Source organism: Schistocerca cancellata, chromosome 5 (assembly GCF_023864275.1).
Source record: "Schistocerca cancellata isolate TAMUIC-IGC-003103 chromosome 5, iqSchCanc2.1, whole genome shotgun sequence".
Classification (NCBI taxonomy): Eukaryota; Metazoa; Arthropoda; class Insecta; order Orthoptera; family Acrididae; genus Schistocerca; species Schistocerca cancellata.
Genome location: NC_064630.1, coordinates 34,566,480 through 34,582,293, shown reverse-complemented (window position 1 = coordinate 34,582,293; position 15,814 = coordinate 34,566,480). Strand labels below are relative to the sequence as shown.

The 15,814-nt window shown below is 44.1% G+C and overlaps 1 protein-coding gene across 1 annotated transcript in view; it reads left to right on the top strand.

Annotated features, from left to right (window-relative positions):
- Positions 1–15,814, top strand: part of LOC126188350 (titin homolog) — a 1,721,077-nt gene that overhangs the window by 1,694,760 nt on the left and 10,503 nt on the right. Inside the window, exons 50-52 of the mRNA XM_049929949.1 lie at positions 881–1,064; positions 8,454–8,596; positions 12,348–12,666. Coding sequence (XP_049785906.1) covers positions 881–1,064; positions 8,454–8,596; positions 12,348–12,666 — 646 coding nt within the window. The remainder of the gene's footprint in view (positions 1–880; positions 1,065–8,453; positions 8,597–12,347; positions 12,667–15,814) is intronic.

Genomic DNA, 15,814 nt, shown 5'->3' with positions numbered 1-15,814 from the left:
CTGTCAAAACCTTATCAGGGCTATACCACCTCCAAAAATTAGGCACACTATTACCACTGTGTTCTTCTCGTAACTCTCACTGGTTTGAGAAGGGGACATTTATGATAAATCACTGTTCCAAAACCATGTAGCACGCGAATAAACAGGAAAGGTCAAGACCCATCCTCCTCCCTATTTGAGTCTTAAAGAGCTCATAAAAACTTGATAGGTATCGCGGTTTATGAGATTACTTACAGACGAGAGAGCAGTACATTCATTCATTTCCGTACTAAAATCCGAAATTAGAAAATTTGTAAAACAAATGTTGTAAATGGGTACTGTAAAAGGCTAAAAATACAGTGTAGAAATCAGTGCCTGGAAATTGACACATCTAAAATAAGACTGTGGCATCAGCTAAAGGGATCTAAGGTGCAACCATATATGTAGTCAAATTATCCATCCACCAAGCACAATGTTGGACCCTTTCTTGCCTTAATACTTGAAAGTGTAGTCGAAGAGGATTTAGTAAGACACCAAAGGTACGGAGATCCATGGTATTCAATGAGCTACGCGCCCTAAAAAGACTGTTTCGCACGTGATCCATTCCGCTAGTAAGCACCCCACATGTGCCCAATGAGACTAAGCTCAGGCGTTACGACGGAGACGACCACCACATCGTTATTTTAGCTCATACAACTATCCAGCAGGTGAAACTGGATTATTTTTTTCTTGCAGAATAGGCCAATTAGTGAAATATTGCGTGATCGCTATGTTAGAGTTATGACGCTTTTGGTCACTGTTAGCTATTAAATATTTCCACTTAAGTGAACATTGCTTCCTTTAATAGCTTAACAACCTGTGTAGATAGCCCTGAACCACCAAGGTAACTGGTGTGTTGCAGGGCCCCCTGACCCACCCAAGGGCCGCCCCAGTGTGTGCGCGGTGAGCGGTGGCCCGGACTGCCACGGCGCATGCGCACTCGTCGCGTGGTCGAGCGCGCCCTACGACGGCGGATGCATCGTCACCGGCTACAGCGTAGAAATGCGTCGCGCAGACGAAGACCACTGGACCACCGTCGCTGACAGGTGAGTGGCGTACTTAATGAGAAATACTGAACCTGCCGACACCACCACCACCACCACCACCACCACCACCCATTGTTTTGGCTTACGACGGTTTCAAAACGGCGGACATAAAACATTTATCGAAATCAAATATCCGACATAACAAGAATTATTCTCATAATCGCACGTTAGTTGGCTTCAACTCACAACCAAAACTCTGACATTTCAACCTAACCTAGGCCTTGGGGCGCATTGCAGTCTGTCATTGCAAGCTACATTGCAAAAAACCTGCACCATTGTGTTCAACCCAATCCCTAAAATGGTCCCAGGGTCGTAACTACTCTTGGGCAATACATTACCCTAGGTTCTCGATTAAGGCCCCGGAACCCAAAAGAAAGAAACCAAATACAGGATACATTACAATTAAAAAATAGTAAAATCGATCAGTCAGGTGAAATCTTGGCTTTGGAAAACATTCTGTCGCAAAAACATCGGAATTATCTGGTCAGCTTTAGCTATCAGACGACGCTGTGTTCGTAAACGAAAGCAGACAGAACACGCCAAGGTAACAGGATTGTTATATGTAAAGGAAGTTGAAATTGTTTAAATTTATTGGTGCGCTCAATGAAGATATTCTTTGCACACCATATTGAAAATTAAGATTTGGTGTAGTGGTAACAAGTAAATATCAGTGTGAACACGTACACAATCTTCGGACTTCTATCGAAATACCTACTTCCATTAGTGAATTGGTTAAAACAATGTGCAGACCCCACTAAAGCCATGTTTTTACACTCAAAATCACTATCGCACCCATGCACTCAAATATCATTTATCTTCACTAGTGGTTTGGCCAATTGTCTTTTTTCAAAATCAGAAATCCGTCTAATACAGATCTTATATTGCCGAAAGAAGTAAGGATCTAGAGGCTGGCAATATTTTGTTGGTTTCAGAAGCAATATCTTCAGCATAACATCTTAGCTTTCATCTAGAAGGTTCGACCCATATGACTTGACCAGAAATCACAAAGCAACATGCTCTTTTCACTTCTTAATTGTTCGCCAAGGATTGAAGTTAGAAAACATTTCATGTGTTCTTTACTCAGTTTTCAACTTTTGCCTGCCTCCAGATGAGTGTTTCGTGGACAGCATGCTTAATGTTTCTTTGAAACATTTGCGCAGAAAATGTCTTGTGCCTGTTAAAAACAGATGTACAACTTGTTTGCTAGTCTTCCTTCCTCCTTTAATAAAGGCACATCAGTTGTGTTGTTGGGTAGAGCTATGTACAGACTGCAACATATTAGATGCAGTTTTCTCTGCTCTGTGAGACAGTGTTGATGATGAAGACATTTCATACTTCAACTGACTCCGGTCACTGTTCCAAACATTTTCTTTCTCCTCTCCCTGCTATGTTATAAACATGTTCATTTCCTCCATAAACTTTTGTGCGTTCTGACATACACTATTATTGTCGTCTATGTCCTTACGTGTGACAAATGTATTAATATGCCTGGATGAAATGCCATGTTAGGACTTAAGACTGTCGATAAAAGATATAGAAGCTTTGCAATTGTCCAGGCCAATCATTTCAAACGCTTCTAGTGCCCACATTTGCAGACACCAATAGTGAACTGTAGATCCAAGCGACCTTGCTCTATCAAATTCCGATATTACATGCTCTTTTCTAGTTGGTAACTGCGACAGTGTTTCCTTTGAAACGAGTTCCTGCTCGCTTTTTGCTCGGTACATAATTCAGAATTAGTCTGCAATTTGATTTACTTTTAATGCATTTATACGACTCATTAGTTTGCTATACGAATTGAAGCCACTATCGTAAGTCTACGTAAATGTTCTATAGATGTGGGAGTTCGTACTCACTTTGACTGGACTGTTTCTGTTGCTTTGGAGACGAACGTCGTATCCTCCTTAAACTGCCACCTCCAGGTTCAGGTTCTGTCCTCCAAAATCGGTACATCTGTCCAGCGTAACGTCATGTATTTGTCATCTTCATTATATTTCTGAATTATTAGGTTTTATATCAGTAAACTCTATCTTCGATCCTGATTTGATTTCCACATTCAGCACGTCGCAATTTTCACTGGAGATGGGATTTGTGGCTCCCTGTCCGACAAGGATGACGAACTACATAGCTCGTCACCTGTTTCAGTACCGCTTTCACTTGTTAAGCACACTTATGTACATTGTCCGCACAGTCGAGCGTATACGACCCCACATATTTCGCTGACTCATCTTGCAGAAACGCTATGTCGTCTGCCATTTCTTTCTCACTCTGCGAAATTCCTTGGGTTCCTTTCTGCCGAAATGTCAATTTAGCACTGTTGTTACTCGTCAACTAACCAGTTCAATTACGTTCCGTAGCATCATGCTGTCTGACCCCTCCCCTCTCAAATTACAATTACCACCCGTCTGTGGTGCATGGAAGCGCGGTCAAGGGTTTCCTTGCGAGCCGTCGTCGTCCTGATTGCGAGACCAGTGTCTGTCTCGTAACTGCTACGTATCGCTCAGTTGCTCTCAGAGGTAGTAGCTGCCATCAAAGAATCGGGCGACAAATACTTTTCGAAGCTTTCAACATGTGTGAAACATGAACCATTCAGTTTAAATTATGCAAGAAACGAATTAAAACAGCAGAGACTCCTCAACGATCTTCGCGAGGACGAGAGGCTGACCATAACTTGACTTAAAAAGACATTTTTATACAATGATTCAAATCATTTATTCGCAACTAAACACCTTGTTTCAATGAGGGAAGTATGTTACAGACGAATATGGAGCAATATAACCTATTTTCATGTCTGCCGCCGCTTTCAAAGATGTTAAAAGTGTACCATGTACTGTTAAGTTTTTAAATAGCTTTTCTTATATTATGTCCCTTATGCTTCCAGCGAACTAATGTAGATAAGAAATTAAATCTATCCTGATGTAACTACCACAACCCACAACTGTTGCAGAAGCTAAGCGTTCTTTCTCCGTTCTGCAGTGAGTCAGGAATGGTTCTCTGGTTTGGAAATACTATCAATAAGGGAAAGGTGACGCGAATGATCGCAGGCTTGTTTTAATGGCGAAAAACTATAACAGGAATGTTGAAAAGTTCTTCAGCTCCTACATGTCCATCCTGCATAGAGTGAACAGATAAAAATATGGAAATAGCAGCTTGCACTTACCCTGCCGCGTTCCACCTACTTTACCGTGATTCGCAGAGTATTGATAAAGATGTAGATGTTATGCAGAAAATGAAAGAGCACAGAATACTGATTTCTATGGTTCCGTGCGTCAATCGCTAAAAACGGAACCAGCAGACTCAGACGGTCAACTTGTGTCTGTATTGCTGTCAAGGACGGAAAGACGTCGCAAGTTGAAACTTACGTGAAATAATAAAGACTACGGTCCCTTGTAAGAGTAAAAATTTTAAACACTGATGCAATCCAAAGATACGGTCATTTCTTCGTACTCACAAACTTTCATCAAACCCTATGGGGTACTTCCCACTGGCCTAGTCGTGACACTTGGAAAGAAGCGAGATTTCACAGCACAAGTAAAGAGACCTGAAAACAGTTAATGTGTAATCATCATCATTTCAAGGATTAGGCTGTTGCCTGTTCCGAACTCACAAACAAAATCATTTCCAGCCTTTTCGACGTCTTCTTACTGACGGCACCTTCATATCCGTGCCGAAGTCATGAGCCGCGCCGACGGTAGTGTAGCTACTCGTACGGTGACCCTAGCTGGGGTGGTCTCGACTGAGGAGCCAGACAGTGTGTGTAGGAACGGCTCTAGGGGCGAGGTGAAGCCAGCTTCCCTAAGGGAGACAACCCCGACAGAAAATCGGCAGGTCGCGACACCTCGAATCGACACTGGCAACCCAGACCCATCACGCGACTTAACCAGCGCAGCACCCGTAATGCAGTCAGGGGTTGAACCCACAAACAGCCTCGGATACAGGACTGGATCAACTGCTGACAACCGGAAAAACTCATGCGTAATTACATCACAAAATTTGTCATTATAGATTCACATTGCATTCGTTATCTGTCAATGTCAGGAACTGCTAGAGAGATTTTGATCTGGCTTTCAGTAATACGTCTGCATTTACGAGGAAGGTGGAACGTCTGTGTGTAATTTATAAATATTTATTTTGATTGGCTGAGCTACAATAAAGTGATGCATCTTGCCGCTGTGAAAAAGATGTCTTGCCATCTAGCCATTTTGTCCCTGTCCATCTGTTAGGACACTCCTTCGCAGGAGCACGTAGAGGTATCAATTTAAAGGTTTCTCATACACCAAGGACTATGATCGCTAAGTTTCCAACTGTAAGCCAGTGGAATAAAGGTACTGTCATACTCGCAAACTCGCTCATCAAAACTTACAGATCTGTATATATAACTTTGTAGGGACCCCTCAGGGCGTAGGTACTGCTCGCACTTGTCCGGTTTTCCTAAAATAAGACAAATCTGCACATAAAACGAGGAAAACTCATTTAAATAAACTAATAAAAGTTTTGGTTGAATGTAAATGGTCTGAGTAAAGGATACCACTTACTACATAGCAGCGGGAGTAGTTTTCGTGTGGCCCTGATGTCGATGACTGCAGACCTCTGATAGTCACTGAGCGTTCTGCTATACTTACCTAAAAACGAAGTAAGAAAGGTAAGAATTTAGTTCACTAAGAAAGTAAATTTCATTAGTTTACATCTATAAATGGATGTTCAAATTTATATACTTCTTTGAAATTAACTGTCCATTCTTCTTCTGGTTTTCTGTACAGTATTTGATATTTCATTTGCTGTGACGTAACTCAGTTTTTTCACTAACTGACTTGGGTTTTTATTCTGAAGATAAGAAATTGCTTTACTAGTTAAATAATCTCAAAAGAAACGGCTTGGTTTTGTTCTTTCATGTGTGGATAAATTAGGGAAAATTTAAGGTTATGCCAGGAGGTTATAATTAAACTTCCCCTATTTAACACGGAAACTAATTATTATACGAGTACCAAACTTGGTAGCATTAATGTCCAGAGTACGGCATACATGATTTTCACGCGTCATAGCGCCACCGTCCAGTTCAAACTATGGCCCACCAGGAGCAGTGATCAGTCACCGTGATTCGTAGTCTCACACACCTGACCAGCCGCAGTGCACTTAATGACACGTCAACATGAGCTCGGACAAACGGAGCAGCGCATTATTGGTGAACGGGTATTGTCAAAACAACAGTAATGCTGCAGCTGCACTTAGAGAATATCGCCGGATGAAACGAGTACAGAACGATCCTCTTTCTCCACCTGCTGTGCAGAGCATGATGAAGTTCGAATCGACTGGAGAAGTGGGCGTCGTTCCGGGAAGAGGTGGCCGACCGATTGCACCACAGGTGGTTGATGAAATCGCTGTCGCTATGGCAGACAACGCTGCACGGAATTCCCGATCGTCAGGCAGTGCGCGTTGTGTGCCACGACAGTAGAACATCCTGTGGTCCACTGTACGGAATCTTTCTCAGGTGATATCTGTAAAAGATCATCCACACCGTAAAACAGCCTGCAGCACGGGACGCACAACGTGTTGATTTCGCTGTCCACTTTCTTGTGAGGATGACTGAAATTGATGAGGATCAACTGGACCATCCTATCGACAAACACCTCATTTTCCTGACAGGAGAGGTGAACACACACAACTGCTGAGTGTGCAGCTCTTCACCTCCAGTCACTGTGCATGAATTTCCTCTGTGTGGTGCAAGTGTCACCGTATGGTGTGGCTTCACAGCTACATTCACCATTGGCACATTCTTTTTTGAACTCGTTGGCGCTCAAGGACCAAAGACGTGTAGTGTGACTGGCCAGCGTCACTGCAATGTGCTTTGCCAGCATGTCATACCCACCCTACAGGAGAGACGCATTAAACCAAAGTTTTCATGCAAGATGGGGCGCCACCGCACATAGCTCGTGAGGTTCACCTGCTTCTCCGAAATACATTTGGAAACTATCGAACTATCAGCCGATCTTTTACAAATTCTTGGCCGGCACGATCACCTGGTCTCACTCCCAGTGATTTCTCGTTGTGGGGCTACCTGAAGCACAGGGTTTAGGTGAGAACATTCAGACATGTGCTGATCTGAAGTGCAGTGTATCAAGACAGGTAGCCAGCATACCTACAGACAAGCTTCTCTCTGCTGTGCAGAACGCCTGCGCTTTCAGACACTTCTGGACACTGATGGGCGCCATATTGAGCGCCTTTTGTAGCAGTAACGGTACCGGCATGTAATGGTATGATGATGTACCGTAGCAGCACATTAAGTGTCCCAACTGAATTTATTCTGCGTGCTCTCTCTTCCCCACGTCCTTGACATTAATGCTGTAGAGTTTGGTACTCGTACGGTAATTAGTTTCCGTGTTATGACGTGTTAAATAGGGAAACTGAAACGTCCCCTTAGAAAAATTATTGAATTACTGTGCTGGTAAACCCCTTAAGTTATTTGATTTTCAAACAGCTGAGCAGAACTGAACATACATTTCGCTCTTTACTTATTCTGATCAACACTAAACTGACACACAATATTTTTAGCGCAACGCAATCTGACTTCCAATAATCTCTACAAAAGAATGGCCCTGACTAGCAATCACCTATACCTTTCATGAATCACTTACCTCACAAAAATCTTGGTTGTTCGAACTACTGCAATACATCGAGTGCCAATACTGCCAGCTAAATAAAAGATTCTAACTACTGAAGGCACTAACTACTGATAGGCATAGTTAGCGAATGAAAGATTGACATCCAGTTTTACAAATTTACTGTCTCTGATGGACACACGTCCAGATCACCCGCTCTCAAAACTCCGCTCTCTCCCAACATCCACCACTGCTGGCGGTTCACCTCCAACTGCGCAATGCTACGCGCTGTTAACAGCCAACTGCCCAAGACTAAAATAGCAGATTCCAACAATGCAAACCAGCCACAGACTGCACACAGCACAGTCAGTGATTTTCATGTAGAGCGCTACATGGCGTTACCTACATAAAAACCTAAACAGCCTATTTATAAAACTTTAATTATAACTACCCAGTATTTCGCTTCACGTAAGTGTTTTAGTTGAAATACTGTTTTTAATTTTTGATTCACTGTTTTACTCAAATGGGAGGAGAGTGGCAGGTGTGTGTGTGTGTGTGGGGGGGGGGGGGGGGCGCATTTTGTAGGCTTTGGAATAAGGTGGGGTTGGGGAAGCCATTTAGGAGGGGGAAGGTGTTCTACTTTGCCTACTTGCCACGGGGCTATCCTTTCGCCCCTGGATGTTCCCATACGACCGTACCTTTAACTTCCCTGGGAGTGGACGGTGTGGTGAGACAGGGAACGCCCTCGGGAACTCTGCGAGGTGAGAGGTGACCGCGGCTCTGGCTGTTGCAGCTGCCTGTCGCTGTCGCACCACGTGTCGGGCCTGAGCGAGGGCCACGACTACCAGTTCCGCGTCCGCGCCCACAACCGCCACGGCGCCAGCGAGCCGGGGCTCGAGACGCCGCCCTTCGCAGCTGCTCGCGTCGCCACACCAGGTGAGATTAAGCTCACAAATCTCCAACTACTTCGCAGTCAGACATCAAGCTCGAGCACGTACTACAGTCGGTCAGCAACGAGTACACCCAAAGGGTCACAACGTTGAATAGCGGCAGCACCATTGAGGCAATCAGTACTTCGATACTTCGACCATATTCGCCAGGTACGCAACACGCGTCGTGAACTGGACGCTAGTGTAGTAGGATAATCTGGAAAGGAAAGGCACAAAATTCGTGACACTTCGCCACGAACTTCCACCTCGCAGTGACGTCTGCAGGTACATGCCCAGTCAGCGACGGTAGAGGACTCTTGCAAGTGAGGCATCTACATCTACATGGATACTCTGCAAATCACATTTAAGTGCCTGCCAGAGCGTTCATCGAACCACCTTCACAAGTCTCTATTATACCAATCTCGTATACTGCGCGGAAAGAATGAACACCTATATCTTTCCGTACGAGCTCTGATTTTCCTTATTTTTCATGGTGATCGTTTGTCCCTATGTAGGTTGGCGTCAACAAAATATTTTCGCATTCAGAGGAGAAATTTGGTTATTGAAATTTCGTGAGAAGTTTCTGCCGCAACAAAAAACGCCTTTGTTTTAATGACATCCACCCCAAATTCTGTATCACTTCAGTGGCACACTCTCCCGTATTTCACGATAATGCAAAACGTGCTGCCCTTCTTTTAATTTCCTTGATGTACTCAGTCAGTCCTATCTGATAAGCACCCCACACTGCGCAACAGTATTCTAATAGAGGATGGACGAGATAGTGTAGGAAGTCTCCTTAGTAGATCTGTTAAATTTCCTAAGTATTCTGCCAATAAAACGCAGTCTTTGGTTAGCCTTCCCCACAACATCTGTTACGTGTTACTTCCAATTTGTTATTCGTAACTGTAATTCCTAGGTATTTAGTTGAATCTACGGCCTTTAGAGTTGACTGATTTACCGTGTAACCGAAGTTTAACGGATCCGTTTTAGCACTCATGTTGACCACCTCAAACTTTTCGTTATTTAGGATCAATTTTCAATTTTCGCACTAACAATCCACAGCGACCTTAAGTGGAATGACCATTTAAAACAAATAATGGGAAAAGCAGACACCAGGCCAAGATTCATCGGAAGAATCTTAAGGAAATGTAATTCATCCGCGAAAGAAGTGGCTTATAAGATGCTCGTTCGCCCGATTCTTGAGTATTGTTAATCTATGTGGGATCCCTATGAGGTAGGACTGATAGAAAAGATCCAATGAAGAGCGGCGCGTTTCGTCACGGGATCGTTTAGCTGGCGAGAGAGCGTAACGGAGATGCTGAGGAGAAAATTCGAGAAATTAGAGCCAATACAGAGGCTCACCGACAATCATTCTTCCCATGCTCTATTCATGGGTGGAACAGGGTTGGAGGGATCAGATAACGGTACAGAAAGTACCCTCCACCTCACAGCATTAGGTGGCTTGCGGAGTATGATGTAGATGTAGATCTTAAAGCTGAACAAAACTCTACCCCACCTGCAACCTGACTCTGACCATTGCGACAGTCCGAGCAGCCCTCTTCGATTGTTTGCAGATGATGCTGTCATTTACCATCCTTCGAAGTCATCAGATGATCAAATCCAACTGCAAAGGATTGACTGTATATATTAGTGCAAAAAATGGCAATTCACTCTAAATAAAAGTGCGATGTCATCCACGTGAGTACTAAAAGAAATACATTAAATTTTGACTACACAGTGAATCACACAAATCTCTCGGTTGTCAATTCAACTTAATACCTAGGCATTACAATTACGGGAACGATAGCATAGATAATGTTTCGGGTAAATCAAACCAAAGACCAAAGTTTATTGGCAGAACACACGGGAAATGCAACATGCCTACTACAGACACTGCTTTTAATACGCCTGTCCGACCTCTTCTGAAGTAATGATGTGCAGTGTGGGCTCTGCATCAGATAAGATTGACGGAGGACAACGAAAAAGTTCAAAGAGCAGAGACTGTGCCACGGATGTGATACGCAAATTGGGGTGGCAATCGTTAAGATAAAGGCGTTTTTCGTTGCGGCAGGCTCTTCTAATGAAATATGAGTTACCAACTTTCTCCTGAATGTGAAAATATTTTGTTGGTGCGCATCTACACAGGGAGACATGATCTGCATAGTAAAATAAGAGAAATCGGAGCGTCCACGGAAAGAGTTAAGTGTTTGTTTTTGCCACACACTGTTAGTGTGAAACAGCAGAGAAATATCTTGAAGGTGATCCGATGCCAGGCACTTTTTGTGAATTGCGGAGCAATGATGTAGATATGGAACAGAAGTGGCACACAGGTGCAGTCAGGAAATATATTACAAAAATCATGATTGCTAAAGCTGTAATGAAACTATTTGTGATTTATTACTTGCCTTTGTTCATTCCACCTTGATTTGTTTCGTTATAACTTATTCACGGTGAATATGTTTAGTTCATTTCCATTTATTATATAAATTTTAAATCGGGTGACAGTTCTTAGAAACATCATCGTACTCCGGATACGCATTACTTGCTTATTGTTTGCCAGCTGTGGTACATTTCCATACAGAGTAGGTAGGTCAACAGCCATACGAAACTTCGATGTCGTATTTTTCTTAGTGTTTCACGTATATGCGTCATAATCAAGAGATAAAAGTTCGTTTCATCTGCCCTCGGACGTTGAGTGAAGATCCAATAGCGGCCGTGGCCTGAATACAATGACTTGTGCGTAGTGCCCAATACAAATTACGTGATGTATTGCTCCAGATATTCTCTGTTTTTATTAATGGACCCAGATTAATCCTTAGCACTGCTACACTATCCAATCTGTGTGAATAAGGATCAACAGGCTCTTTTATACACGAGACAGGATTAAACTTTTAAGTAGCCAAAGTCAATAATTGAAGGCTTGTAGCTACGTAACTCCAAAAAGATTTCAAAACACAACTGAAGTTGAAAAAATATTTCGCTAACTGTTCATACACCGCCTCCAGCTGGCTCCTGAGAGCATCTGCTTTCAAAAAAAAAGTTCAGAGTCCATAGGGAAAAAGTCAGAGAAAAACACCACATACAAATGTAATTCGCCAGCTTCAATTAAACCTCGTTGATTCTGCTTCATTCATCAAATACCACATCCCTGTCGGCTACTGGTTCTGTGATCTTGTATAAGGGCTCTGTCTGCCAAGCACATGAACACTAGTAAAAACACAACTCGTCTAGAAAAAGCAGAAAAGTTCAGTTTTTCACATCTGCATCCAAGAATGCACTTCAGATTCTTGTATTCTTTCCATATTTGAATAGTAACTTTGCTGGTGAGGAATGATCACTAACTCCGGAAAGGACTTCTTCACCTAAGAGCCGAGGCCGATTCCTACATCTTACGAACTCCAAATTGTTCCATGAAATTATCTAATTCACATTTGTTTTCTCAGTCAGTTTCAGAAGCAGAAGTCAAGCATTTCCAAAGAGCATTTCTTGCACCCACTGATGGCACTATTCTGCAGACTGCTGCATACTAACAGGACTTTGAGAAAGTTCCTTCCCGACGGGTTACCGAAAGCACCCGCCATTCTGGGAAAGTACTCTTAAACCAGTCCTATACGTCTTGACCGCAATTAATTTAGAAGTGTCGTCATCTTCAGATCGCACAAATTTTCCCCATCTCCTGGATACTGGAAGCTCGATCTACTGTCCACAACAGCGGAAAGGACGAGCATGTGATGTTACAAATTGGTTGTTGTTTACAGACGAGGTTAAGCTGGAGGAAGAAGACGTCCCGGAGGAAGAGGACTGGGACTCTGAGGAAGTGTCTGCAGGCGGCGACTTCGCGTCCGGCTACGAGGTGCTGCAGGAGCTGGGCAAGGGCCGGTACGGCGTGGTGCACCTGGTGCGCCATCGGCGCTCGCAGCGCCTCTTCGCCGGCAAGTTCCTGCGCTGCGTGAAGGCGGCCGACCGCGACAAGGCGCGCGCCGAGGTCGACATCATGCGCCGCCTCAGGCACCCCAAGCTGCTGCGACTCGCCGCCGTCTTCGAGGCGCCGCGCGAGGTGGTCGTCGTCACCGAGTAGTGAGTAGCCCGCTCATCTGCTTATAAGCATACAGGACAAACACTTTGTCACCCTTTGCAAAAACAGACATAATGTCTTATGGGATAACAGCAATCAGTGATTTTATGAAGTTACTTAAAATCCGTCTTGATTGCAATTTTTTTTAATTCATATGACCGGTTTCGGTTCATTCAGAACCATCTCCTGTAACTGAAATATCAGATCTGAAGATGGTTCTGAATGAACCGAAACCGGTCACATGAACAAAAAAAAATTTGCAATCAAGACGAATTTTAAGTAACTTTGTCACCCTCCGTCTCTCCACTCCCCCCCCCCCCCCCCCCACACTCAGGGGAGACAATACTAATACCATGCATGGACATCTGCAAAAATTTGAAATAGCCGGGGTGGGTGGAGGGTGGCAAACTCGAAAATTGCAGTTTTTTATATAATTGATGCAGCAATTGCCAACAGTATTCTGTTAGTGAAATAATCCACGTAAAGCTAAAACTGTATAAATGAGAGGTTTACGGGAATCACAGGAAATATATTCTAGAAATGTACAAGAATCGTGCAATGCAACTGCCTGGCAGATTACAACTGTGTGCCGGACCGAGACTCGAAATCCGGACCTTTCCTTTCGCAGGCAGGTACTCTATCAACTGAGCTAACCAAGCACGGCTCACGATCCGTCCTCACAATTTTACACCCGCCAGTACCTCGTCTCCTACCTTCCAAACTTCACAGAAGTTCTCATGCGTAACTTGCAGGACTAGCACTACTGGAAGAAAGGATACTGTGGAGACATGGCTTAGCCACAGCCTGGGGGATGTTTCAGAACGAAATTTTCACTCTGCGGCGGAGTGTGAGCTGATTTTGAAACTTCCTGGCAGATTAAAACTGTAAGCCGGACCGAGACTCGAACTCGAGACCTTTGTCTTTCGCGGGCAGTTGCTCTACCAACTGCGAAACTGCATGTTTTGCAGGAGAACTTCTGTGAAGTTTTGGAAGGTAGGAGACGAGGTACTGGCAGAAGTAAAGCTGTGAGGACGGGGCGTGAGTCGTGCTTGGGTAGCTCAGTTGGTAGAGCACTTGCCCGCGAAAGGCAAAGGTCTCGAGTTCGAGGCTCGGTCCGGCACACAGTTTTAATCTGCCAGGAAGTTTCAAAATCAGCGCACACTCCGCTGCAGAGTGAAAATTTCATTCTGGAAAAATTCTGTAATGAATAAAAACACTGTGTTCCAGTTCTGAAGGGCTGGGCTGGGCTAGGCAGTGTGATAAGTGCCCACTCTTGACCTCCCCCTCACCCTTCTGGATGCCTATGATGCCATATAACGGCACCTAGCTCTGGAAATGGCCTCAATTCAGTGGACCCAAAGGTTCCGTCAGGTATTACGTATCCAGCTGCAGTCACCACCTTCACAGATTGATCCAATTGAGCTAAGTGGCGTGGATGTTCATTGTTAGGTTTCACCCACTGTCCCAAATAGTACTTCAAACATTCTGTTGGTTCAGGATTGGGTGATTTAGTGCACCATTCGAGAAAAAAAGTGTGCCTGAACATTTACAAAACCAGGAGTGTGTACAGTTTTGTGAATATGGCGGTCATCATCTTGGAACATAGCAGTGTTGGCAGCGTACTACTCATGAATATGCAAAAGAGCAACATGAAGTCACTAAGAAAAAAAATTGACTCCGTGACATTGTGTGTTTTAGTCAGCTGCTATCCAGTTTATTTGGCCCATTGAAGACATGCAGCTTTGTGCTGCTGCACACAATAGTCTTCTGTGAGGTACCCAACTCCAGATGCTCACTGACTGCAGTTTCCTTCGCAATGTCACACAGAAATTGGCCAACATGGACCAGCATTTGGTGACATCAGCAATTCCTGTCGCGTTTGAAACAGATTGTCATTGCCAAGTCATGACACTAGTCTCCAGTCTGTCAGTTAGGATGTTTTTACAACCAGTATTATTAAGCAATATTATGTGGCTGCAGGTGGTATACGACAGTTGCTGTTGACACGCCAACGAATCTCACAAATCCAAACACATTAGCTCCTTTCGCCATTGTTGTCTCCATGCAGAGCCACCTTCCAGCCTCAGTTCCAGACACCTGGCTGGCACATTACAACACTTCACTGTCTCGACTTGCATCAGTGTTGCTCACATGACACCCATAGACGTTCTACTGCACTCTGTGTCAAACGTGTTCTTTTAAGGAGTAGTCTAATATCTGACAAGAAAATTAAAGACACTGTTTGTGCACCACTATTAGCAAACATGAGACCCCCAGTCCATTGTATGTCAGGCACCATCCCTTAAACTACCTTCAAATTTGTTTTTGCAACCTACATTTAGAGAGTTCCTCACCGTCTGCCATCTTCATATGTTCTATCCTTTAGCCTATTTGAAACTACCATGTGTGAAATAATCCCCTCGATGTATGCTGATGCCATACAGTGTATCATTAGTGAGCTAGTAATTGAAGTTAACATGCAATAGCATGATTAACGATATTTCTGAGCTTTGTTGTTAAGAGTGATTATTAAGAAATGCATAAAGGTTTCCTTGCATGGACTTTGTCATACACGTGCACACATTCCACCATATGAAGAGAGTATATTACTTGAGATTCATGCCATGATATCTTAAATGTATGTGCCAAAGAATTTAAACAATGGGAAGTCTACAGTGGAATAACATTATTATGAAAAGGAGGTGGAAATGGGGTGCACGCACACGCAGACCCTGCAGACAGAGTGTGACTGCATTTAATGTGAGCAGCAATCTGCAGTGGGTGATGGTGGGTGGGGGGGGGGGCATGGGGAGAGCAGGGGAGGGGTACCAGTGTAAGGATCGGGGAAGGTGTTGTGCTGCCTGCGGCAGCATACACAGATGTGATGGTGACAGGGTAAGGCTTTTATGTGCTAGGTGCGAGGTACAGAGTGATGAGGCTATGCAGGGGAGGGGAAATGGGGGGGGGGGGGAGAAAGGAGGAATGAAGAACAGAAAAGGGAGAGGGGTGAGGGGAGAAGGGGTAAAGGCAATGGGCGTATTGGCAGAACAGGTGATCTTTGTTGTGCTGGAGTGGGAGCAGGGAAGCAGATACCTAGGTGGAGGACACTCTAGTGAAGGCTGAGGCCATGGAGGTTATGGAAATAAAGTA